The sequence below is a fragment of the Astyanax mexicanus genome, chromosome 12, assembly GCF_023375975.1.
Source record: "Astyanax mexicanus isolate ESR-SI-001 chromosome 12, AstMex3_surface, whole genome shotgun sequence".
In the NCBI taxonomy this organism is placed as follows: Eukaryota; Metazoa; Chordata; class Actinopteri; order Characiformes; family Acestrorhamphidae; genus Astyanax; species Astyanax mexicanus.
The window spans coordinates 28256799-28284046 of NC_064419.1; the positions used below are offsets into that span (position 1 = coordinate 28256799).

General features: G+C 35.9%; 2 protein-coding genes across 7 annotated transcripts in view; both read right to left on the reverse strand.

Moving 5' to 3' along the window:
* Positions 1-1687: 1687 nt before the first annotated feature.
* Positions 1688-16926, reverse strand: LOC107196865 (E3 ubiquitin-protein ligase TRIM16-like). 4 transcript variants are annotated; one of them, XM_049485633.1, is made up of 7 exons: positions 16172-16926; positions 15296-15391; positions 14836-15069; positions 14559-14712; positions 14410-14460; positions 12391-12557; positions 1702-3536 (listed from the first exon to the last, which is right to left on the reverse strand). In XM_049485633.1, the coding sequence occupies exons 1-7, from the start codon at positions 16760-16762 to the stop codon at positions 3147-3149; spliced, it is 1683 nt and encodes a 560-aa protein (XP_049341590.1). In that variant the 5' UTR covers positions 16763-16926; the 3' UTR covers positions 1702-3146. The 4 variants fall into 4 exon arrangements, with proteins under 4 accessions (XP_049341592.1, XP_049341591.1, XP_049341590.1 ...); XM_049485635.1 differs by lacking the exons at positions 12391-12557; positions 14410-14460; positions 14559-14712 and adding exons at positions 8837-8887; positions 9017-9170 and having other exon boundaries at positions 1688-3682; XM_049485634.1 differs by lacking the exons at positions 12391-12557; positions 14410-14460 and adding an exon at positions 8837-8887 and having other exon boundaries at positions 1697-3682.
* A 3176-nt stretch (positions 16927-20102) lies between these two features.
* The window catches only part of LOC103036500 (carbonic anhydrase 2-like), a 51374-nt gene continuing 44228 nt past the window's right edge, over positions 20103-27248 (reverse strand). For all 3 annotated transcript variants that reach the window (XM_049485639.1, XM_049485638.1, XM_049485640.1), the window contains 5 exons: positions 26837-26982; positions 26642-26734; positions 23875-23941; positions 23614-23786; positions 20103-21743 (listed from right to left, as the gene is read on the reverse strand). In XM_049485639.1, coding sequence (XP_049341596.1) covers positions 21513-21743; positions 23614-23786; positions 23875-23941; positions 26642-26734; positions 26837-26982 — 710 coding nt within the window. In that variant the 3' untranslated portion in view covers positions 20103-21512. The remainder of the gene's footprint in view (positions 21744-23613; positions 23787-23874; positions 23942-26641; positions 26735-26836; positions 26983-27248) is intronic.

Sequence of the window (27248 nt, forward strand, 5' to 3'; positions counted from 1 at the left end):
ATCGCAATTATACACTCAATGTTCATGCTATAACAAGTTACAAGTTAACGCTTTAACATTGACAGCCCTAGTTAAAATCTAAAAGTGAAATAACTAAAACCTTGTAAATATAACACATTGTGAGTGTTGTTCTAAATGATTTATAATTACTGAGTAACAAAGGCAGACACAGGGGCTGTGACCGAAATGGCTCCCTATTTACTAGTTAGGGCACTATTGAGTATGTCAGCCATTTTTCTTTGAGTGTCCGAATCATAAGGGGGGATTCGAACGTGATTTTGAGGGCACTACAAACTCCCATAATGCATCATGATTTATAGTAAACTTCGCTGCTTACTAAGCGAGCTGAATGTGTCCCAAAATGCTTTGCGGGTCTCGCAACTAAGCAACAGACAACTGAAGAAACGGACCGGACAGCGAGTCACCAGGGTTGCCAGATTGTTACAGTGGGATTCAGATAAAACCAATTTACAGGGTAAAACGTGTTTCAAATCCACAAAATTACAGAGAAAACCACCCAAACAGCTGATGTTCGTCATATTAACAATATTACAGGGTTTATTCCAACATGATCTTAACTAAAATACCATAAATATCTTAAATATCACTGATTACAAAAAATGATATTTAAATGAGTTTATCTGCATATTTGTATTATGTGTTTTGTGCCTTGTATCATTGGACACACGAAACAAAAACGTAAAAACAGTACATAAAAACAACCTTGCAAGCAATGAAAGAAATAACTTACTCACATATAATAACGAACATAAACACAGCTTCAATTTTCCATCATCAGGACTAAAAGCTCTGTCTCTGCAGGGTTAGATATCTAACTGCAACACCGATGAGTTAAATTTTCCAACTCTTTACACTTGGTAGTTTTGTTCACCAGTCAAATCACAGCGTTTCCTCCAAACAATTTCAGACACAATTCGACATTTGGCATGAAACCACCCAATCTGGCAACAGTGCGAGCCGGTGTACGCTGCTATTTTTAAGGTTTTCTTCATGTAGTTCAGTAATGTGAGGATCATCTTCTAAACAGCGTAAAAATAACAAGCAGATAAATAACTTAATGATCAGCTCAGAGCTTCACTATCTTTAATTCAGAGCTCAGCTCGTGTGTTTATGGAGTTTTAAACACGGTTCAGCCCCTCTCTCACCTGTGTGCGTTTATGCGACCGGTGCTGGCGCATGATAATGATGAGTTAGTGTCCGAATTCACTCCCGTTTTACCACTAATTAGTGAACTTATTAGTATCTCCCTACATAGCGCAACACTAATGAGGGAGTAGGGAGCCATTTCGGTCACAGCCAGGGATTCTATCTTCACCCTCTCTGCTGTAATTGGTGGATTTAGTTCTGGCCAATGGGAACACAGGAAATCATTAAGAACACACCCACCAAGCCAGATGGACATCAATCTTCATTAGGGATAGACATGTGTAAACAGTTTGTGCAGCACATGTAAAACAGCAGTGGAGAAAACAGCAAAATTATTAATATAATAAAGAAAATACCAAAATAAAGGCCTCATTTATATATAGACAATTGTATTGGCTAAAAATAGTTATTCAGGCAGTTTCTTAGCAATGGTGGGCTGGACTGTGTGCAAATGTTACGTTAAGTGTGACCCACATTATCTCTACACAATTATGACTGTTGTGTAAAGTACAATACTGTACTTGTGTAAACACTAACAATGATTTGTGTTTACTTAGATAATGCTGACAAATGTATAGTAGGTTCCAATATAAAGAAATGTGTGCTAAATGATACAAGTCAAACATTCATACCAAATATGCAAGAGTCAGTGAAACAAGAAAAAATCTGTTTCTGTTGGTCTTCAACAGATAACCCATAACTGCTTTTAAGCCTATACTTATGTGATGTTATGTCCGTGTGTTTATTTGGTATTAAATCCCTCAGAACTCTCTCTGCTGTCCATCATATGTATGAGTACTAAGGAAACAGCTTTAAACACCCATGATGAACAGTCAACAAACAATTCTGGGAGCTTGGTGCTTACATCGTTTAAAATTTCATAGAAACAGTGGGCTAATGCTAAATGTTCATTATTGAGTGTATTTAGTATATATATATATATATATATATATACAGGTCCTTCTCAAAATATTAGCATATTGTGATAAAGTTCATTATTTTCTGTAATGTACTGATAAATATTAGACTTTCATATATTTTAGATTCATTACACACAACTGAAGTAGTTCAAGCCTTTTATTGTTTTAATATTGATGATTTTGGCAAGAAAAGTAAAGAAAAAAGAAAAATCTAAAAGAATTAGCCTATTTAATCCGACCAATAAAGGAAAAGAGTTTTTAATACAAAAAAAGTCAACCTTCAAATAATTATGTTCAGTTATGCACTCAATACTTGGTCGGGAATCCTTTTGCAGAAATGACTGCTTCAATGCGGCGTGGCATGGAGGGGTAAAAGATCAACCATCCAAATATTAGCTGTACTGAAGAACATGTTCAATATAGAATGATAAAGTATGCAGTGACTAATTTTAGGGCTGTCACATTAACACACTAATTTTGATAAACTAGATACTAAAACAATAACATGTTGGGAAATAATGTAGATCAATTAAACGCTGATTAATAATGCTGATTTTTGAAAGGATTTGTACAAAAATATTTATTTGAACTTTACTAAATGATCGAAATATGGTCAAATATCAAAATAAATTTTATTTTTGCATCTAATGTTAAGCATTTTAAGCAGAGCTGGTGTACAGAGCAGCATATTTCAGCTATTAATGTAAAAATATATTAGTGTTGTTACGCTTTAGACATATTTGAGTAATTTAAGAATTGTTTTTTTTTATTTAAGTGCAGCTATAATAAATTGATCTAGTGTTGTAAGATATAAACAGTATTTACAGCATCTGTTACTTAATGATGCTCATTACAGGGAGCTTTAATCTATGCCAGTTATTCATTCATTCATTCATTTGCTCCTTAGATAAAATCCAAAAGAACTTTCTTTGCAAAAAGTGCTGAATATCATTAAATGTGATTCATTTAAATTAATTAATCACAGAGAATGTAACTAATTAGATTTTTTTTACTGTTGCCTAACAGCACTATTTCACATAGTAATTCATCACCTTTTAATCACAGATCACATATTTTAACAGAACTTTCCTGAGACTTCATCCCAAATCCGGCATAGAGGGGCTGAGTGAAGGTGGTTTGGACTCTGTGGAGGAGGGTCATTGTATCAGAGACGCTGTAGAAGGACAGAATTCCTGCACTGTGATCCACATACACTCCTATTTTAGAGGGGAATGGTTGAACATAAAGGCCAGTATTTCTTTGATTTTTTGTAAAATACAATCTAGAGTCAACATGTGCCAGACTCCACGACTGATTATTGGATCCAAACTCATGTTGAATTACTTTCCCTTCCAAACTAATGTCCTTATATAACACAGCAATCGAAAAGTTCCCATTTACCTCAGCCTCCCAGTAGCAGCGTCCAGATAGACGCTCAGAACAAAGTACCTGACACCAGTACTGTGGATAATTTGATGTTTGATTTCCATAATAACCTTTACCCCACTGCTCAATCAGATTCACTTTCTTGTTCCCCTCAGACAGCTGAAGACCTGTTTGTACCGTATAGGGATTTAGTGTGAGCTGACAGGAATCTGTTGGGAAACAGAAAAGAGTGAACACATTTTAAAATTAATGATTTGTTTGATATTCAGCCACTAGAAATATAAAGGTTTGATCTAGCATTTATGGCTACAGGGTTTTAAGATCTGAAATTTAATTTAATGGACCAATATTTGTATATGGGCATGTATGCTTAAAAAGAATTTGCCTGGTAGGTAAGAAAAAAAAAGTCACTCTAAAAGATCTGTACAGAGAAAGGAGGAGCTGCTACAAAATCATCTCTACACCACAAAACAAATTTTCATAGCAAAAGAAGAAGAGAGAAGGCACTGCTCCTTAACTTCCTCTAATTCTACTTAAAGGAGCAATCACTGTACTATCTGCCCTGCCTGCCGCTGGCTCACATGGGTTGCCAGATTGAGGACCCAGTCTGTAAGTTGATCAGCAAATGTATATGTTTGTGATGTTTTTTTTTTTATTATTGTTTGCACATTATAAACAGACTCCCGTTTGGCCCCCATTAGCCAATGGTAAGTCCATTATCCCCCCCCCCCCCCCCAAAAAAAAAACAAAAAAAAAAACTGCTCTGTATACACACACTGTGAATTTAATACTCAATATAGAGACTAACTTTCTATTGTATATTTCTGTCGCACTAGTTAGCATGTTGTAGCATGGCGGCATTAACCAGCATAGTCTAGTTCAGATACTAGCTGCCTTGATAACCCATATGCGAAGCTCATGTGGGTTGCCAGATTAAGGACACAGTAGAAAGCAAAGACAAGTATGAATGTGAGCACTAGAATGTTAAAATTAATTAAAATACTCCTCTCTACTATGCTTGTGGTTGTGAAAAATTACCTAGGTATGGTTAACTAAACATAGCTGAAGCTCAGTGCTTACTTGCTATGGATAAAAACAGATTGTTAGGGCAGGCGTCTTCCGGGTTGTTCTGGGATCCTAAACTATCTCTATTTGATGAACTTACTGACAATATTTACTCTTATTTTATTCAATCTCTGATCATAGAGCTTTTTAGAAAGATGATGAAGCTTTTGAAGTTGTGCAGAACCTAAAGCTTTCTTGTTAGCATCCATGACTGAAGCACACTGTTTGTGTGCTGGAGTTTTCTATGCCTGGTAACATGGGGTGTGGAAATGAGACTAATAGAATGGCAGTGAGCAGGTTTGGAGGATAAAACCCACACATATTATCGAACATATTGAATGAAACTTTGTTGACCAGAGATTATAGTGCTAAACCTAGCATTTTTCCTTAATATATGATGATGTACCCTGAAAAGTAAAAAAAAATGAATCCTTTTGGTCCTTTAAAAGGTTGATCTGCTGTGTTTTCTGTTTCTTGTGAGAATGGATCTACCTTTACTGTTTGTGTGTTGACTTCTGCCTATTGTGCTATTGATTGAATTGTTAAATTGCCCTTAAAAAAAATTATTTTGTTTTATTTGTTTTATTTGGATCCCCATTAGCTGCTACTGCAATAGCTGCTACTCTTCCTGGGGTCTGACAGAAAAAGATACAAACAATAGCCAAATAATACATTCCAGTCATAAGCGCACACACACACACACATGTTCAAAAGAATGTTCACATTTCCATATATATATATACATAAAAAGTGAATATTAACTACACAAAAAAGTAACACAAAAAACTAACAAACAAATAAGTAATAATCTAGTCCTGGTGTCCTGGACACCTCATCACCTCTATTCAATCCTGATTTTCCCTTGCACGACTTCCTCCACTGTTCAATTTAATTGTTAGGATTTACTGTCTTTAATATTAGTTAGATAATGTTTTTTCACTCGTTTTTTAAAATGTGTTTTGCTATCAGTTTTAGTCAATATTTCTGGTAAATAATTCCACTCTTTAATAGCTCTATAAATTACTGTTTATAATGTAGTTAGTTTTAGCTATTGGTAATCTGAAATAATGTTTGGTTGAATATCTTGTGGTATTGGTTTCTCTCTCTATCACTTGCTCTAATTGATGATAAAAAATCCACTGGATGTTGTTGATCTTGTGTATTATTTATGAATCTTACCAGGCTTGATTTCCATCTGTCTTCAACAGTTAACCATTCAAGTTTATTGTGCATTGTGTTTAAGTTAGTTCTGTATGGGCAGCGTAACACTAATCTTGCTGCTTTATTCTGTATAATCTGTAATTTCATTAGATGTTTTTTGATGCATTTGACAACACAGCTGCACAGTAGTCAAGATGAGACAATACTAATGATTGTACTACTAATTTTAAAACTGTTTGTGTAAAAAAAATAGAACATCTCCTAATGATGGCTAAGATTTTTCCCTTTTTGGCTAAAATGTTCTCAATATGATTTACCCATGATAATTTGTTGTCTATCATGATACCTAATAGTTTTACTTCTTTAACTTGTTCAATTGTTTCTCTTTCTATATTTAAGGTTATGTTCAGTTCTTCTCGTAATGATGTTTTAGACCCAATTATAATCATTTTAGTTTTAGGTATGTTTAAAATGAGCTGTTTCAGCTGATGTGTAAATAGTGGTGTCATCTGCACACATCTGCAGCCTAGCTTTGTTTAATACTAGCGGCAAGTCATTGATGTATAACGAGAATAACAATGGTCCAAGACAACTTCCTTGTGGGACTCCAAGATTTACAGTGTTACTCTCTGACAGACTTCCATTATAAAAAAACCCTTTGACTACTGTCTGAGAGATAACTCTGAAACCATGCTATGACAGTAGACCCCAGTCCATAACATGCTAGCTTCTCCAGCAACAGATCATGATTGATTACGTCAAATGCTGCACTCAGGTCTAAAAGTACTACTCCAACTAACCTTTTCTCTTCTAATTCTTTTAACCAATCATCATTCATTTGTATTAATGCTGTACATGTTGAATGTCCTTTCCTTTAAGCATGCTGTGAGTTTGTGACAAGATTGTTCATGGCTAAGTAATTTTAGATTCTAGATGTCATTATCTTCTCTAGTAGTTTGCCCAGAACTGGCAGTAAACTTATAGGGTGACAATTTGGACCATTTAAGGGACTTCTGTTGTCTTTAGGTAGTGGGATCACTTTAGCTTCTTTCCACAATTTTGGGTATATGCCTTTTTCAAGGCTTAAATTGAAAATGTAGCAGACTGGTTTAGTTATTTTCCCATCCAGATTTTCAATTCCTGCTGTGTGTTCATTTTGTATTGTACTTATAAGTTTTTCAACCTCCTCTTCATTTACATGTAAGTTTTTTAATTGACAGGTTTTATCTTTCATGATAACCTCTTTTATATTTGCACATGATTGTTTACCATTTTGTTTACTCATTTTACTTTGAAGATTTTGTATTTTGTTTGTAAAATATGTGTTTAAAGTAGTTAGCGATTGCTGCAGGTTTGGTTAAAATTGATCCCTCTACCTCTATAGAAGACAATAATTTTCCTTTTTTACCAAGTATACAATTTAAGGTTTTCCACAGTTCTTTACCATTGTTTAGTGAGTTTCCGATCTTGTTTTTGCAATACTCCTTCTTCTTTTTCCTGTTAAGTTTGCATACATAATTTCTCAGTTTACAATATTCCTTCCACTGTATAGTATTGTTACATTTTACAGCTTCCTCTTTTGCCTTGTCTCTTTGGACTATTTTATTTTTTAACTCTTCATCCATCCATGCCGCCTTACAGTTTTTTACTGTAGATTTTTTTAGTGGTGCATGCTTTTCAACCACCGGCATAAACAAATTCATAAATATATTCAGAGCTTTGTCTGGGTGTTGCTGTTTGTATACCTCACTCCAGCATATATCTTTCACATCCTCAATAATTTTTTCTATGGTAAACTTACTATATGACCTTTTTAAGATAACTATTGGTGCAGTTTTTGGCACTTTGGTTTTTCTTGTTATAGCCACCATGTTATGATCACTGCAGCCCACTGGCACAGACACGGCTTCAGAACAGAGATTTTTTGAATTTGTATAAATATGGTCAATACATGTTGATGTTTTTTTGGCTGCTCTATTTATAACCGTTCTTGTTGGCTCATTTACAATTTTCTTTATGTGACAGGTATTTAATGCATTTAACCATTTCTTTTTAAGTGGGCAAGACACTGATAGCCAGTCAAAATTTATGTCTCCTAACAAATAAAGTTCTTTTTTTTCATCTGACACTTTATCCAACATTTCTCTCATCATGTCTATGTATTCATTGTCTGCACTGGGTGGTCTATAGCAGCATCCTACAAGAATAGGTTTCATATGCGGTAGATGAAGTTCCAACCATAAAATTTCAAGTTCATTAGAAAACAAGTCAGTTCTTATTTTTACTGCAAACTGTGTCTGAATGTAGATTGCTATCCCACCACCGTGACTGTTCCTGTCTTTCCTGTAAATATTAAACCCTTGTATTTCTATTGCTTCATCATCAAAAGTTGAGTCAAGGTGTGTTTCAGAGATGGCTAATATGTGGATTTTATATTCATTTAATATTTTGGATATTTCATGAACTTTATATCTTAAACTACATATGTTAAGGTGTGCTATTTTCACCCCTCCCTTTGGTAATTTTGTTGACGATAGCATTTTACTGTTAAATCCAGATTAATGTTAGTGTTTCATATGTCTGAGCTTGGGATAAGTTCCTTCCTTTTTTTGGCGGACCGCTTCAGTATAGTCCTCACTAAAGTAGATATTGCTCCCCTTTAAGTTCTTGGAGTTAATCCAGTTCCTCCAGGTAACATCTCTGACTCTCTGATCATCTGCAGAAGTCAGGTCTCTCAACATATCATCAGTAAAGTGTGCTGGAGCTCCAAGAAGATAAAGCATTCTCTGTGATTAGCACTTCTATTCAGCCATACAGTTACAAACTGACAATGAATTTAATAGCCACAGATTTTTTTAAACAACTAATAATTTATCATTAACGTGTCTTAAATTGCAAGAATTGGGTGAGTCTTGTTTAATTTCTGCCAGGCTGAAAGGGGGATAGAAAACTATAACTTAATCTGCCCTGTAGGTAAGGTATATTTTACTCTTTGGGAATACTAAACAGAATAATCAGTTTTAAATATATTTACTGTACATTTCTATCCCAGAGCACATAAGCTAAGATTGTTATAAGGATTAGAAGGGAGTGATTGTTGTGTATGAGTGTGTATGGGTGCAATGACTGGTACTCACATTTTAAGAATTCCTCTCTGATCTTTGGTTCAGCAGGCTGGACAGTGTGAACTATCCCAAAAAGAAACAGGTACCATGAATTATTTTATTTATGTATCAGTGTATCACTGTATAATTCATTCACTACCCCTCCTTCCACATATGTGTTCAAGCTGTTACTGGCAACGTTTCTTTTCATACCTCCAGATACTTGGACAAGATCAAGCTTGCTGAATCCATTCAGTTGCTTCATTTCTGAGACCATTTTCTTCAAAAACTCAATAGAGAACTGGGGGTTCATATTGATGCTGGATAGGTTAGTAGATTGAGGAAGGACAAATAGAGACTGGAAATCCTGCAGAGATTAAAAATACATAACACAGAGAATGCTTTATCTTCCTGGAGCTTGTGGGGCCCTAATTAAGATATTAGGGATCAATATATGTTATAATACCCATATATTAGTACAATTTGGCCATATATGAACGAGTTTATTGAGTTCAGTTAAAACTCTGTCTGCTCTTCCTCAGTAAGGCCCAGTCTGTACCAGGCTGCTGTGAACTGAGGGGGAGACAGATAAGAAATATGCTTATCATACCAGGTGTCTCAAGAGGCCCAAGCTCCCACGGGAACGCTGGGCAGGAGAAGGAAAGGTGGAACTAAAAGCCCCCACCTTTGTTCACCCAAATACTGTATAAAAGTGTGTATTCCTCTGTGTTTTCAGAAGATCGGAGCTTCCTGACTGATAGAACAATAAAAAGATCAACTTAGAACTTCAGAATGACCCGACTTCTCCTTTCTTTAAAACTCGAGGCACTCGTCTGTTTTTATCTTCTTTCTTTTGAATTTAGAACTTTACATCGATGCATGACTAGATAATTTTTAAGAGTCTATTTTAAGCTAGCCCAAGGCTTCCCTTTAAGGGAGGCCAAGAGTCGTCAGATTACGAACGACAAAGCTAATTTTTTGAGATAGGGATTTTTGGTTTTTCTTTACATTTTTGCCAAAATCATCAATATTAAAACAATAAAAGGCTTGAACTACTTGAGTCTAATGTTTATCAGTACATTACAGAAAATAATGAACTTCATCGCAATATGCAATTTTTTTGAGAAGGACCTGTATAACACACTGTGAGTATTGTTTTAAATTATTTATAATTACAGCGTATTAAAGGAAGACACAGGGTTTTAAGTTTTTAATTAGGTGTCCTGGAGAAACAATATTTTAAACATTGTTTTCTCTACTTTTTATACATGTGATTTATCATATATTTACAACTGCACAAATTGGAAACTGCGCTGTGTTTTCTGTAGGAAAACCTGTTAACTTCATCTTTTTCTTTGTAATATTTGGACAACAACAAAATAAATCTCCTCCTCTCACCCTGTCTGAATTATGTATTCATGTGTCTAGCTTCACCCCCTCTGCTGTAATTGGTGGATTCAGTTCAGTGTTTTGTGTAACTGACCAATGGGAACACAGAAAATAACTAAAAACACACCCACCAAGCCAGATGGACATCAATCTTCATTATAGTGAGACGTGCAGCACATGTGGGCACAGAAGTGATGAAAACAGCAAAATAATTCATATAGTAAAGAAAATACCAAAATAAAGGATCCATTTATTTATAGACAATTGTATTGACTAAAAATCAGTTTCTCAGGCAGTATCTCAGCAATGGTGGGCTGGCCTGTGTGCAAATGTTACGTTTAGTGTGACCCACATTATCTCTACAACATTATGACTGTTGTGTAAAGTAGAACACGCTTCTACAGAATAAACAGTTTTACAACAGTTCTTTTCAGACTTTTATTTTACATTTATAAACTCTAATATTTACATATTATTCTACTGTTGTGAACTAAACAGTATGATAAGCCTTAACCCCCAAAGCATTTTGTCCACAAGTAAATAAACTTTTTTTATTTTCAAGATTTAGAGCCATATTATCTCTTCAGACTTACTGTAGGTCACATAAGCCCTCACCATTGAGAGAGCTGAGCTTGTTCTGAACATTTTTATATAAATCATATGGGCATTGTGGTACATGCAAAAGTTAATGCAGAGCTAGAAATTAAAGTACAAAACATACACTTCTTCCTCAATGCAGAAAAAAACAGGTGTTGATGCTTTTTAGGTAAAGGTTAAATGGTGTCCACCCTCCATATCCAAATTCTCTTCCAACACTGAGAGAAGTTCACAGTCCCACATAAATAAAAAGTCACATAAGCACAAACACTGTGTGTTAATACTTTATTTACACTTAGATGTTGACAAACTTATAGTAGGTTACAATATAAAAAAATGTGTGCTAAATGTTACATAAAGTCAAACATTCATACCAAATATGCATTCACGAGTCAGTGAAACAAGAAAAAATACAGTTTAGTAAATCTTACAGCAGATCTTTCAGCGTTATGTATATTAATTACACTGTTTCTGTTGGTGTTTAACAGATTAGCCATAACTGCTTATAAAACTATACTTATGTAATGTTATGTTCGTATGTTTCTTTGGTATTAAATCCCTCAGACCTCTCTGCTGTCCATCATGAGAAATCATATTCCTTGTCATTTTTTAATTGAGAGTTTGATGTATTATCTGATTAAGTTTAAAAACGGTTTAGTGAATGTATCACACATTATTCCTTTTTTAACATTTAGTTAATTAATCCTTACAATTTAACTGGTAGAATTCATACAAAAGACTGTTAGAAGTCATACATTAGGTGCAACGTGTTATAAGACACACTGTCGATTTTTGTGAAAATTAAAGAAATTTAAGTGCGCCTTATAGTACAAAAAAATACGGTATGTGTAGTGTGGAAAAAGCTTTAAACACTCATAATGGACAGCCAACACACAATTCTGAGAATTGGATATTAGGGGCAGCTATAATACATTGCTCTAGTGTTGTAAGACATATACAGTATTTACAGCATCTGTTACTGAATGATGTTCATTACAGGGAGCTTTTAGGTCTATGCCAGTTACTCATTCAATCATTTGCTCCTTGGATAAAATCCAACTGAACTTTATTTGCAAAAAGTGATTGATGTGATTATATGTGATTAATTTAGATCAATTTATCACAAAAAATGTAAATACATTTATTTTTCTGTTTCTGTTGCCCAGCACTATTTCACATAGTAATTCATCACCTTGGCTGGAAAAGTCTAATCACAGATCACATATTTTAACAGAACTTTCCTTAGACTTCATCCCAAATCCGGCATAGAGGGGCTGAGTGAAGGTGGTTTGGACTCTGTGGAGGAGGGTCATTGTATCGGTGATGCTGTAGAAGGACAGAATTCCTGCACTGTGATCCACATACACTCCTATTTTGGAGGGGAATGAGCGTACACCGAGATTAGTTTTTCCTCGATTTTCTCTGAAATACAACTCAGAGTCAACACGTGCCAGACTCCACGACTGATTATTGGATCCAAACTCACTTTGAATTACTTTCCCTTCCAAACTAATGTCCTTATATAACACAGCAATCGAAAAGTTCCCTTTTACCTCAGCCTCCCAGTAGCAGCGTCCAGATAGAGGCTCAGAACAAAGTACCTGACACCATTTTTTTGGATAACTATGATTTCCAAAATAATCTCTAAAATATTCTCTATCATAATCTTTACAATCCCTCTTTGGAATCAGATTCACTTTCTTGTTCCCATCAGACAGATGAAGACCTTCATGTACCATATAGGGATTTAGTGTGAGCTGACAGGAATCTGGTGGTAAACAGAGAAGAGTGAACATTTTGTAAATAAACAATTTCTTTTTTTTTTATATACAGCCACTAGAAATGTAAAGTCTTGTCTTAGCCTTTATGGCTACAGGGTTTTAGGCCTGACATTCTGGACTGTTTTTATATGGGCATGGAAGTGTTGGACTGGAACTCTTTACCCCACCTCAGTCCTGCGTGTTCGTTGTATGGGGAAGAATGAAGACCAATGAAGATCAAAAGTGAAGTTCAAACACTCACAGTTTACTGACAAGCGGCAGGAGAATTTACACTCCGAGAGCGATCAGCATACCCCAGTGAAATTTTGAGCACCTACTTGATCTGACCTCTTTTAATACGAAACTGCAAATTCTGCATCATAATGTGTAAGTGCTTCCAGAACATGTTGCACTGAGTCTGCAATTTAACATTGTCATCATTTCATTGAGCCGGGTCCCTTCTGGCATCCGGCGATAACATCGACTGAAGGAGCAACTCGTTTCCGCTGATTTGTGAAAGCAGCTCTGGCTGACCCCTATGGCCTCAGTGTGGCCTTAAGAGCAGGATTAAATGTTTAGCTTGTGAAGTGGAACGAATATAGTTGATTAAATATTTTAGCTAATGAAGTGGAATGGATATATTTTGATTAATTTGATTATAAAAAGTAAGATAGAAAATAGCATGTAGCATAACATCTAGCATGGAATATAAAATCCACAGAAGCTTAAAGAGCATTTGCCTGGTAGGTAAAATAGAATCCAATGGTCACTTTAAAAGAGCTAAAAAGAATCTAAAAGATCTGTACAGTGAAGGGAGGAGCTGTTAAACAATCATTTCTGCTTCAAAAAACAAATGTTTATAGCAAAAGGGCAAGAAAGAAGGAGCTGCTCCTTAACGTTTCTGCCCTGCCTGCCCCTCCCCAGACACAAAGCTTACATGGTTTGCCAGATTGAGGACAGAGTTTGTAAACTGATCAGGATTTTTTATGTTTGCAATGTGTTTTATTGTTTGCACATTATAAACAACCCTGGGCTGCATTAGCCAATGGTAAGTCCATTATTCCCCCAAAGAACTGCTTTGTAAACACACGCTGCGGAGTACTGTGCTGGATACCGGTTCATGTCAGCATGTCGTATCATGAAAGCATTAACCAGCATAGTCCAGATCACTTTAGCTGTCTATCTTAAGTTCTAGCTGCCTTGATAACCCATATGCAAAGATCACGCAGGTTGCCATATTGAGGACTTAGCAAGCAATGATGAGTATGAATGTGAGCACTGTCTTTTGGGTTCTTCTGGGTTCTAAACTGTTTCCTTCTGATGAACTCACTGACAATATTTACTCTCATTTTATTCTATCTCTGATCATAGTTTTTTAGACAGATGATGGGGCTTTTGAAGCTGTGTAGAACCTAATGCTTGCTTGCTAGTGCCCATGGCTACAACACTGTTTGTGTGCTAATATGTTCTATACCTGGCAACCTGGGGTGTGAAAATGGGACTAATTGAATGGCAGTGGGCAGGTTCGAAGACTAGAATATTGTGACATACCACACAGTCCAAATATATTGGCATATTGGTTCCAACAGAAAATGTAATCCTTATTGGCCTTTAAAGGGATTTTCTGCTGTGTTTTCTGTTTCTTATGAGAATGGATCTGCCTTCACTATTTGTGTGTTGACCTCTGCCTGTTGTGATATTGACTGAATTGTTGATTTGCCCTCAAAAAATATAATATAAGGTAAATTTCACTCCTGGGGAATGCTAAACAGAATAATCAGTTCTAAAGATATACTGTACATTTACTGTGCATGTGATTGTTGTGTATGATTGTGTATAGGTGTAATAACTGGTACTCACATTTTGAGAATTCCTCTCTGATCTTTGGTTCAACAGGCTGGACAGTGTGAACTATCCAACAAAAAAAAGAAAAGGTACCATTCATTATTTTATTTATGTATCAGTGTATCACTGTATCACTTATTCACTGGCAACAGTTCTCATCATACCTTTAAATATTTGGACAAGATCAAGCTTGCTGAATCCATTCAGTTGCTTCATTTCTGAGACCATTTTCTTCAAAAACTCTATAGAGAACTGGGGGTTCATATTGATGCTGGATAGGTTAGTAGATTGGGGAAGGACAGGAAGAGACTGGAAATCCTGCAGAGATTAAAAATACGAACACAGGGAATGAATTATCTTCTTGGAGCTCCAGCACACTTTACTGATAATATGTTGAGGGACCTGACTTCCTGCAGATGATCAGAGAGTCAGAGATGTTACCTGGAGGAACTGGACGGGATCCTCAGTGTAAGAAAGCTGCTTCAGATCAGCATCTCTCCTCCTCAGATCAGCAATCTCCTGCTCCAGTTTCTTCAGGAGATCTTCAGCCAGACTCAGTTCAGTCTTCTCCTGAGCTCTGATCAGCTCTTTCACCTCAGAGCGTCTTCTCTCTATGGACTGAATCAGTTCAGTAAAGATCTTCTCACTGTCCTCCACTGCTGCATGTGCAGAGAGCTGTTAGGAGACACACAGAGAGGAGGGGCTTGAATCTCTTTCACCTACCTCCCCACAGAGAGCTGGAAAGTTACTCTACACTGAATGATCTTCCCTGGCTGGCTGGACTTTGATAGTTTATTAAAACATAATTTGAATATTAAGTAATATAAACTTTTTAAACCTTCCAATGTATTTACCATAGGATCACAGTAAACTGCAAGCAGTCTTTGGTCCGTTTACTCACCCTGACTTTCACCATGACCTTCTTTAACTCCTGAACATCCTTCTCTTTCTGCTGGATTGTCTTTTTGCAGGTTTCTCGGTTTTGGTCCAACTGATTCTAAAGAAGCAATGGATGCATAGGGATATTGTATGATTTTAGTTATACAAGCACAGTCATAAGATAAGGCTGAATAAAACCAGGGGAAGTGGGTTTCTGAATAGAGTATCTGTGTAAGTTTTAGCTCTACTATTAAGAGACAGGGAGTTAGATCATATTGAGAGGCCCAAGTCCTTTAGCCCCGAATCATTTTCGAGAAGCCAGAATGTTTTCCACCGGATCCAACTGATCAGGTAATAAACTACACATAGTGTTTGACATTATAGTGTTAGACATTATATCATAGACACAATATAGTGTTAGACATTATTTATCAGGATATTTATTGTATATATATATATATATATATATATATATATACTGTGTACTGGCCTCTTTTCAGTATGTCTAACATTACGATCAATGTTAATATTATAACTTGTGTTGTGATGTTATTTTGTATTCACGTGAATAATTTATTCTTGATTTTGATCTGGATTTCATAACATGACTAATTAAAAGGATTTACGTTATAACAGCAACAAGCAAACATGTTTTTTTCCATGCAAGTGTAATGTTTTAATTAAATAAGTAATACATTCAGATTTATTTAACATTAAGGAGTAGTTACATTAATTTTATATTACATTTTGTTACATCTGGCCCTTTGAGGACAGCAGTTATGCTGATGTGGCCCTCTGAGAAAATGAGTTTGACACCTCTGGTCTACAGCCATTTAGCAGCATAAAATCATATGTAATTACAGAGATTCTTGGTTTCAAATGGTTGGTTCTCGCTTACCTGTTTCTCAGCTCTTTCTGCTGCAGCTGAGACTGTCTTATGACCACTGTGTTTATCCATCACACACAGAAGACATATACACTGCTGATCAGTGCGACAGAAAACCTCCAGTAGTTTATCATGAAGAGAGCAGATCTTCTCCTGCAGGTTCATGGAGGCTTCAACCAGCTTGTGCTTCTTAAATGCAGGAGATTCATAATGAGGCTGAATATGAGCTTCACAAAAGGAGGCCAGACACACCAGACAGGACTTAACAGCTGTGTGTTTTGTTCCAGTGCAAAAGTCACACTCCACACCTCCAGATCCAGCAGGAGAAGCAGCAGCAGGAGGAGCAGCTTGGAGCCTCGTCTTTTTTAGTTTTCCCACCATTTCAGCAATGAGACTGTTCTTGTTGAGAACAGGCCTTGGAGTGAAGGTGTGTCTGCACTGAGGGCAGCTGTAGACCCCTTTCTGATCATCCTGATCCCAGCAGTCCTTAATACAGCCCAGACAGAAACTGTGTCCACAGGGAATAGCCACTGGATCCTTCAGTAGATCCAGACAGATCGAACAGCTGAAAGAATCCTGAGTTGTTAGAAAAGCTACTGCCATTTTGATGTGCTGTGAGATCGTTGAACAAGAGAGAATTAATAACACTTTTGCTTCTCCAGAAATAAAAGCTTCAGTCCACTCGTATCTCTACCAATCTCCAGATTATTGTATGCTTCCCTTTAGAGTCTTCCTGGTAGAACTGTACTGTTTAAGGGAGTGGCTCAGAGACTGAGGGACTGAAGAAAGAAAAGAGGGGGGGGGGGGGGGGGTTACATTCCTTTCATTTCTCCAGAAGTGTGCTCTGTGTGCTACATGTGAGTGGCTTTTTTACAGACTGAGAACATTATGTTCAAGGGGAGTTTATTTATGAAAACTAAAGATATGTGGAAAAATTAGGATTAAACTCTCTGAAAACTTAATTTAAATTGTCCAATATGATTAATAGAATCGTAGAGAGGATAATGCTAGGACACCCCCACATTCATCACTACTTAAAATGATTAAATTTAAATGCTGGCCGTCATGTAGCGCTATTGTGCTCCCATCACTATTGTAAGTCACTTTCGACAAAAGCGTATTGTAAGCGTAATGTAATGTAATATAATGTGATGTTGTTTAAATAGCAATGGTGCTTGCAAATAAATCTACGCAGATCGGTGTGGTGGTCTAAAAGCGAGGTGGGTTCAGATAAATTTCTGGTGTATTGCTATCTTGGCAACAGAAAAAACATGTGTGTTGATTTGAACCCAGCTGAACGTGCAGGCAAGTTTTCTCTGCTGAGAAGTGCAGAAGTGCTGTACCGTTAATATCTGCCAAAGTTAGAGCAGAAAGGGGCTCTTAAAGTGAATGGCAAGTGACATGCTGATTGGTTTATTTCACATGCCCAAAACACACACATGCTAGTTTTAAGCCATGTAAGACGTATTTTACCCATCCTTATGATACTCAAGACATGCTGACATTACTAAAATGGGCCCTTTATTGCTAAAATTCCTATTTTACACTTTCTGAAACAGGGGTCCCAAACTCATCTTACTTGGGGGCCGCTGGAGATAGAGTCTGGGTGAGGCTGGGCCGCATCAGAACAACAACTTACTGTAGGTGTCCACTAGCACTTTTCTATTGTATGTGACTACTAGCACTGTTCTACTGTACGTGTCCATTAGCATTTTAGTACAGGCACGTCTTTTGCATAGAGAAATTACCTATTTGGTTTTATATAACACCAGATTTTACTCCTATAAAATAAGAAAACCTAGGATTATCAAATAGCTCTACTGAAGTCTTGAAGAACTCTTATTTATGATTAAGTAAGTAAGTAATGTTAAGTAACAATACTGTAAGCATTTGAATGAATGGGATGGGAAATGTAGGAAAATGAATATATGGTTGTACCTAGATAATGTCTGTGTGTATAGATAGTTTAGAGTCTGTGTTTAGAGTATGTGTTTCAAGTGATATTACTGTAGCATTTTGGTGTAATCGAAAACCAAACTTAAGAGTTTGTAAATATCCATTTAGTTTTGTATAAACCGGACTTTGAAACCAGAGAACCAAACGGTTATTAAATCACACAATTATATCCATAAAGAGTCCTTGGTAAAAGCATAAGTATAAAGTGATCTTATCTTGGCATGTTGGAGTAATGGGAGAGCAATCTTTTTAAAAATGCCAATTGGTTTTGCATGAACAAAAATTAGATACAGCTAAAGTAATACAAAAGCAGTGTGTAAGACACATGCCAAGATACATTAAATCCGGGGTATTCCAAAAATTGATTTCTGAATTTTATTTATGAATATGAACTTCTTTGCATTATTTGAGGTCTGAAAGGTCTGCATCTTTTTAGCTATTTCAGCCATTTCACATTTTCTGCAATTAAATGCTCTAAATTACAATATTTTTATTTGGAAAATTGGGAGAAATGTTTATAGTTTATAGAATATTTTTTCCAGAGCTGTATACTAAATTACCGAATTAAGCATTTGTGTAAAGGGCACCCAATTGACTAGCCAGAAAAAATGGGGAATCATTTATAAAGCTCTGCGTAGCTTCTGGAGGGAAAGTGTGCGTACACCCAAAAACACACTTTAAAAAGCGTGCGTACGCAAACCGGGACTCATTTATAAAGGGTGCGTTCTAGGGTTGCGTACGCATGAAAATAGGTCTGAAATGTGCGTGCGCAACATCTTACGCAAGAACTGTGATTTATGCAGAAATACTTGGCGTGAAAACAAGTGCACATTTAAGGCGTCCGTATTCCGCCAGAAGACTGCGGAAAGAGCGGGAATTAGTGACATCATGTGGTAGAGTATGGAATTTTAGGTAAAAATGTAAACCATCCTTACATATACAGCATAAATCAACATTAAAAAACGTAAGATTAAGTAAGTTTAAATATAATAAAATATAAACATTCTTGTTCAAATATATTTTGTCTGCATGTTTAAAGTTTTAAAACTTGCCATATCTTATTCTGCTTTTATTATTTGTATACTAACTTGTGTATTTTACTTATACTTTATTAAAATTATATTTGTATTATCTGGTTTGTTTTATCTTACAATTCAAAAAATCGAAATGTGCTGTATTCTAATAACAACAAGAACAATAATAATAAAACATATTATATTATTATTATTAATATTACTGTAGTTGCTATTATTATTGTTGTAATTATCATTTTGTAGTAATAATAATAATTATTATTGTTTTTATTATTTTATTATAGCAGCAACAAAAACCTAAAAAAACGACAAATACTGTGACGTGTTTCTAGAGACTATAAAGATTTTTGTTGATTTAGGTTTCCAGTAGCCATTCTCATGGAACTGTGTACTGATTTGGGCACAGATTTTTAGAGACCAATGTTATGGAATCAGGCAATAAATGAACACTTACAGGTTTTCATACCATTGGAAAAGCTTTTTAAATCTTAAGACTTTTTAAAAGGCTCATTCCATCATTTTTTCATTCATTTCAAACAGTCTAGATGTGGTGTCTAGTATGAATGAATGTGTTTCTATTTAGCCCTGCTTTATTTCACTGAATAAGTGGTCTCTGAAAAAAGACAGGATTTGCCTTGGGGTGAGTTTAGCACTGAGCCATATTGTACAGGGCACAAAGTCTTTCTCCAAATATTCTTATGTTCATTTTGGGGTGTCAAAAACAAATAAATAAATACCTGAATTTCGGCACCTTCAAAAATCCATTATGACATAGGCCGAGTATTTTAAAGTACGGTGGCTGCACACCAAACAAACATTAGCAAGAAACATTCAAATAAAAGTAATTTGATTGGAATTACGTTCTAAAATAAAGCATGCTGTCAGATTAATTAGAACAGTTTCCAAATAGTTCACACTCTTCAGCTGCTGTGCAAATACAGGCCACAAGCCCATGAATGAAGAATAACTTTATTGTTCTCCCAAATACAGTGAATTCTATATTAGAAAGAAACAATATTTAACATTCAGATGTCCAACAAGTCAGTTTGGCAAGTTCTGCAAAGCTAGGCAAAAAAAGCTTGTAAATAAGACAGCCTACCTGAAATACAATGCATAGATTATTGTTTATGAATGGACTAGTGCAGAAATCCAACAATCCTGAGATTGTGCAAACTATATGTACAAAATTATGTTCACCAGCATTTAAATATTAACAGCACCATAGCATTGTGCAGGTTTATGCAGCTCATCATACACAGGAAATCTGCCAGTATGAAATCAATAGTGTTAGTGTCAAATTAAGTTGAACATTCACAGTGTCCCCACTCACAGTTTGGTTTGCTGTGTAGATAGGTGCAAGGTTTGTAGTGAGGTATATGAGGTACAAGGAATTTCTATTTTGTTTTTTCAGAAATACACATTAACCTACTTACATAAACAAAAGTATAAGTATGCGTGTATCAAATTGTACAGACATAACAAACAAACAAACAAAAACCTTTGGCAATTATGCTCTACTCTCTTCAGTCTAATGAACACACTTTTAGTACCCTGCAACAGGGCTCTCAGGCTGTTTGAGGACTAAAAACAAAAAGCTGAAACAAACAGTATCTTTCAAGATACAAATAAGTACCAAAAACACAATTATCCACAACTGTTCCTAAACAGAACATATAATATATAACAGGTAATAAATGCACTGCATCTTTAATTTTTAATTCTATTAATAATATAGATTGCATATGGTTGCATTCTGAACATAAAAAAATGTTTAGGGAAACTTCACATCCTAACTGTAGGAAAATTCACTGATTCAAAAAATCACAGAATTGTAAATAATAAATAATAAATAAATAAAATACAAAATAAAAGAGTAGATCAAGAACACTGGTTACCAGCAAAACCAACATTTGTTATATTTGAAAGTTAGTATGCTAGTCAGCAGCATGGAAATCTAATATGTTAACTACAAGAAAAGGCTCACTTTGCTAATGGAACTTAAAAGAACATAAAACAACAAAAATACTGAACCTCAAAAACAACCCTGAACTTTTTTTTAGATAACCACAAACAGACTTAATGCTAACTAGTACCAATGCACTTTTAACAATGCAGTCACTACTGCTCTCCATATTATTAAACTACATAATAACGTGGTTTAAGTTTTGGTTTAGAAGTCAAAAGAATTAGATTAAAATAAGAAGCGCTTACACTTTCCAGCGAATCAAAGTGTGCACGTGCACTATTCAAGGTTATATTTGTTTGCCTTGCTGAATTAGGAGCAATTCTATGCTAATTTGTGATGGTTCCTTATAATGCATTCACTAAGCTGGCTGTTACTCAATCACTGACTGTTTCTCTGTTTAAACCATTGTGAGGCTGAGGTGCAGCAGGCTGAGGAGGACACAGAGGGGGATGAAGAACGTCTGCAGGCTCCGGCTGGCTCCTCTCGCTAAGTGGAATTCTAAAGCTTGAGCAGACACGAGGACTTTATGCATGGCACTGGACTGGATGGGACGATAGTTTTCCTCCAACAGTTTCTGGTCAGAATCACTTTTATCAGAGTAATACAGATGAGTGACAAACGCCAAATACTGTCAAATAAAAGAGAGATTTAAATTAAAGGAAATAATAATAAAATTTGTGATCATGCATTTTGCTGAACTACCCTAAAATTACCATAAAAAGATTTTTTTTAAAAAAGGTAGCGGAAGTGCAGAAGCAGACCTGCCAGCATGTACAGAGTTTGTGTAAAGGGTATGCATTTTTACCCTCCTAGTACACTTTTACGTACTGGCTCGCTTTCTCAAAGACCACTTTTTGGTTAACATTATGAGTTAAAATTAACACTGAAAATCATACAATCATCAGCACTTATTACCATTTATGCTGTGTACACATAATTAACATTGTTTGTTCATCCAGGTAAGTAAAGTTCAAGACTCTCCGACTGTACAGGTGAGGCAAAAAATTTATTATTTTTGGGAGGACACGAGGCACCTCCATTTAAAGTCATATATATATATACATATTTAAAGTCACCTCCAAGTATTCGGCCCCCTTGAACTTTTTCAACCTTTTTGCCTCATTTCAGGCTTCAAACATAAAGATATGAAATTGTAATGTTTTGTGAAGAATCAACAACAATTGGAAAGATTTGCAGTGGTCTGATACTCCTACCATTTCACTGAAAGTGAAGGGGCTGAATAATATTGCACGCCTCACTTTTCAGTTTTTTATTTCTAAAAAAAAAAAGTTTAAAATATCCAATAAATTGCGCTCCACTTCACAATTGTGTCCCACTTGTTGATTCTTCACAAAAAAATTACAATTTCATATTTTTATTTTTGTATATATATTGTTTATATGTAAAACAGGAAAAATATTCTCATTTTTTTTAATCATTCCAATTTCCCATTTGACTTTAAATGGTGTATGTAAAAATGGAGAATGGACCATCTGCATCATTTAGCGTGAAAGAAAAGCTGGAGTGAAAAGGTTCAATTACAATCAATTATTCTCTTTTCCACAACCTTTTACCAGAATAGGCTTTTTCCATTAATGCAGCCTTGTCAATTTAGAACATGCAGAGCTTGGAGTTCTGTAGCATTACAGAGCTTTGCTGTCTTAGTGTACTGGAAGAGTTGCAGGAGCCCAGCAGAAGAAGTGCAGAACCGGTTCATTTTAAACACACGCAGCACAGAACACTCTCTCCCAGTTTACTTACAGCATTTTACTGACAGCAATGCTCTGTAGACTGTAAAAATGTAATTGCAATAGCAAAAATGATTTTTAATTTTGGCAGAACAAAAGAATGAGTAGAAATTAAACAATTAAAAAATATAAGTATTCACAGCTATCTTCTAAAGCTGATTCATCACAATATGAGCATAGCCCAGTTTTATACTGCTGTATACTTTAAACCCCCAAAACCCTTAAAACAACTGTAAAAAGCTCACATAAAATGATAAAATAAATGTCTAAAGATCTGACAGCATTTGATTACAATTTTACCACACTTGTTTAGGGCAGACAACAAGGCTTGCTTTTTTAAGTGACGAGCCCTAAACTGGCCAGCAGATGGTGTTGCTTCACTGCAGTGTGAATTCTTTGCTTTGCTGTTGCATCACTGCAGTGTGAATGCTTTGCTGTTGCATCACTGCAGTGTGAATGCTTTGCTTTGCATCACTGCAGTGTGAATGCTTTGCTTTGCTGTTGCTTCACTGCAGTGTGAATGCTTTGCTTTGCTGTTGCTTCACTGCAGTGTGAATGCTTTGCTTTGCTATTGCTTCACTGCAGTGTGAATGCTTTGCTTTGCTATTGCATCACTGCAGTGTGAATGCTTTGCTTTGCTATTGCATCACTGCAGTGTGAATGCTTTGCTGTTGCATCACTGCAGTGTAAATGCTTTGCTTTGCTGTTGCTTCACTGCAGTGTGAATGCAGCATTAGCGCAGGGTCTTACCTGCTCGCTGGAGATCAGGACAGGATTCTCGAGTACAATCCAGTCCACAGTCTGACTGCAGGGCGGGGTAGTCAGACCTCCCTGGTAGTAAAAGAACTTAATTCTGTTACCAGGTTCATTAGATGTGGGCATAAGCTGCAACAAGGTTGGTAGAGTCACCTTTACAGAGTCTCCTAGAAAAAGAAATGAAAAGGTGAGTACAGAATGTAAAGCGCAGAGTTACAGCTGTGGTCTTCTTACAGATGGAAATTTCCCAAGTACCTGGGTATGGCACCTTGCTGACAGCATCCGAAATGGCCTTAAAATGCACATTGTTTACAGGGCCAATCTAAGGACAGAACAAACATTCATGTCATTGTTATTTTGACTCAAATTGCTTTTCATCTTTTTGCGATCGTTCTGACAAAGCATGTGACCTCTTTATAAAGAACAGTGGATCTGTAATAGATTATTAAAGACACTCAATCTAATCATCCTAAATACACTGAACAAACATATAATGCAACACTTTTGGTTTTGCTCCCATTTTTTTATGAGCTGAACTCAAAGATCTATGACTTTTCCTATAAACACAAAAGGCCCTTTTCTCTTTTTTGTTCACAGTTGGGTCTAAATCGATGTTAGTGAGCGCTTCTCCTTTGCTGACGTGTGGCATATCAAGATGCTGACTAGAAACAGAGATTATTACACAGATGGACCTTGGGCTGGCCCCAATAAAAGGCCACTCTAAAATGTTTTGTTGCAAAGCACAATGCCACGGATGCAACTGGTGTGCTGACTACAGGAATGTCCACCAGAGCTGTTGTCCGTTAATTAATAATAATAATACATTTTATTTATAAGCACCTTTCACAACACTCAAGGACACTTTACAAAGTGTAAAAAGAAAAGGAAACAAAATGGAAACAAAAACAGGAGACAATAGAGTTATCAGATTAATACAGATTTTAGGCTAGTTTGAACAGGTGAGTTTTGAGTTTAGATTTAAATAGAGGAAGAGAATTGATGTTAAGGATTTCGGGAGGGAGGGAGTTCCAGAGTTTGGGAGCAGAACGGCTGAAAGCCCCATACTTAGGCAAGCAGAGGGTACAGAGAGATACTTGGATGGGGAGGATCTGAGGGAGCGGGAAGAAGATGCAATATTGAGAAGATTTGACAGATATGGGGGGCAAGATTATGGATGGCCTTAAATGCATAAAGAAGAATTTTGAAATGGATTCTATATTTAACAAAGGCCTTTTACTGTGGCCAGTCCGAGGTACACCTGTGTAATAAAATCACTGCGTCTAATCAGCATCTTAATATGCATGTGCTACACCTGTGACTGGTGGATGGTTTATCTCAGCAAAGGAGAAGTGCTCACTAACAGATTTAGAGAGAAAAAAGTTTTTTTTTTGTGTACATAGGAAAAACTTTAGATCATTGAGTTCAGCTCATGAAAAAATTGGAACAAAATCAATAGTGTTGCATTTATACTTTGGTTTAGGGTTGATGTTTCTATTCAAAATCTATAAACATTTTGCTGTTGTCCAAAGAACGAACCTCAATAATGATGGTAATAAAAATGCATAATTTTTGCCAATGCCACAAAAGAAAATTTGATTATATTTTATTCAAATATAAGAGCTCTAAATTCCCCAAGACTCACCCTCAATTTGAGTTACTAAAGTCACTGCTTCATTACTAAACATGGTGGAGCTAATCAAACGAACAGGGTAAGCCTGCAGTGAGGAATATCAGTTATTTCTGTGAAACTGACACCAATAAATCCATTATTCCTGGTATTTGTATACATTAAGGAGAATTGTATCCTCTTTAGTAACACAGCTTTACCAAAAGTATCATAGAAAATTGCCTTGCAATATACTGAATACCACAGAATCACAGTATAGTGATATCATCGTTATTATGAAATGCCCTGTGATTCCCACCCCTACATTAGAGTAATACAGGAATATGAATATATGCTGAAACTTTTTGACTATTATCCAAGCTCTTAAAAATAAAGGTGCCTCAAAGGCTATGATCACATTACCAGGCAGAAGTGACTCGAATCAGATTTTTTCATGGCTGTGTGAACGTGGCAAATCTAAACCTAAATTGAATACGTATCCGATACATTGACATGTGAACGGTCAAATCGGAATTCATGCCTCTTAATTTTCTCTTAATGCCTCTTTCGTACCCACACATCTCTTGGTGCAGCTGAGCAGCTATAGCTGCAAAAAAAAAACAAAAAAAAAAAAGCAAAAGCAAACCACCTGGCCTTTTTTCACCTCCTCCACCTCAACATGAACTCTCGAACAAAAGATGCTTTATATATGAGCTGTTAATGCATCCATTTCACCTTTATAAAGCAACGAGTCGTCTCTCAAATACAAAGTGTTTTGTTGTTGGTGAAGAAGACGAGGTTTATTCACGTATCAATGTGCGCATCAGAGACATTTCAGGGACAGATTTGTTCCCTTTACACACAGATACAGGCCACTTACTTTTGTAAATGTGAACCGTCAAGATAGCCAAATGCGATCTGATTTGAGCAATGTGGCTTGTAATGTGAACGTAGACAAGATGTTATTTGAGTGCCACCCTTGGTTCCATAAAGAATCATGTTTGTTTTAAAGAACTTCATGTAATATAGATATTTTTTTATGATCACTGTTCGATTAAACACATGATTGTTTAAGAAAACAAATGATTCTTCAATGGTATTACTAGAGGTACTATTTGAAACACTTTTCAGTGTATGATGATGATATGCTTTAAAAAATATAATATTTAAAAAAATCTTGTCTCTCCAAAATGGGGATGTTACAGGATAAGGAAAAAACCTTGAAAAATGGAGATACAATTTAAGAATGATACTCAGAAGAGTTAACAGTATTTAAACTGGTCTGCTGTCTGTACATTTCAACATTTAGTAGGCACACAATCACCTATCTCTAGTAACAGTGTACCAGGCTGTGTACCTTTTTTTGAGTGTTAACCTGTAAAAACAAACAAAGAATGATCAAGATCTTTTTCATACATCAATAAAGACTCCAATCATCGCCACGCCCGACTGCTGATTCAAGGCTGACTTCACATCCTTATATCCAGGAGCAACTCCCACCAACTGCATCTAATAACAGAAACAAGGAAACTGTCACATTCACACTGTGTGTACACTGAAGGGAATGCATATGGATATAAAGCCTTGATGAAGTGAGTGTTGTGCGTGTACCTCCATAGGGAATCTGCGATTGTTGAGAGTGTGTTCTGACCCATTGGTGGTTTTGGAACCCCAGTGGAACCTTATCTGTACAAGTCTGTATTTATATTTCAACCAACCTCCTGAGACGGTCATACATTCATCAAAGTCCACAACAACTGAAGACACACATACAAACAAATGCATATCCCAGAGGTGAAAATTTAATTACAATGCTATAGTAAAACATTCAGTGCAGACTGAAATCACAAATACTACCACAGAGTTTATGAACAACAACTACTTAAATTTAATCTGACCGTTTTGGTGGATTTCAGAATGGATTAAAAGACAGTCATTAAATGTACTAAATAATTACTGAAAAAATACTTTTTTCACAGTGACAGACTTTAGACAACTTAATATCCACAAGATTCTCATGAAA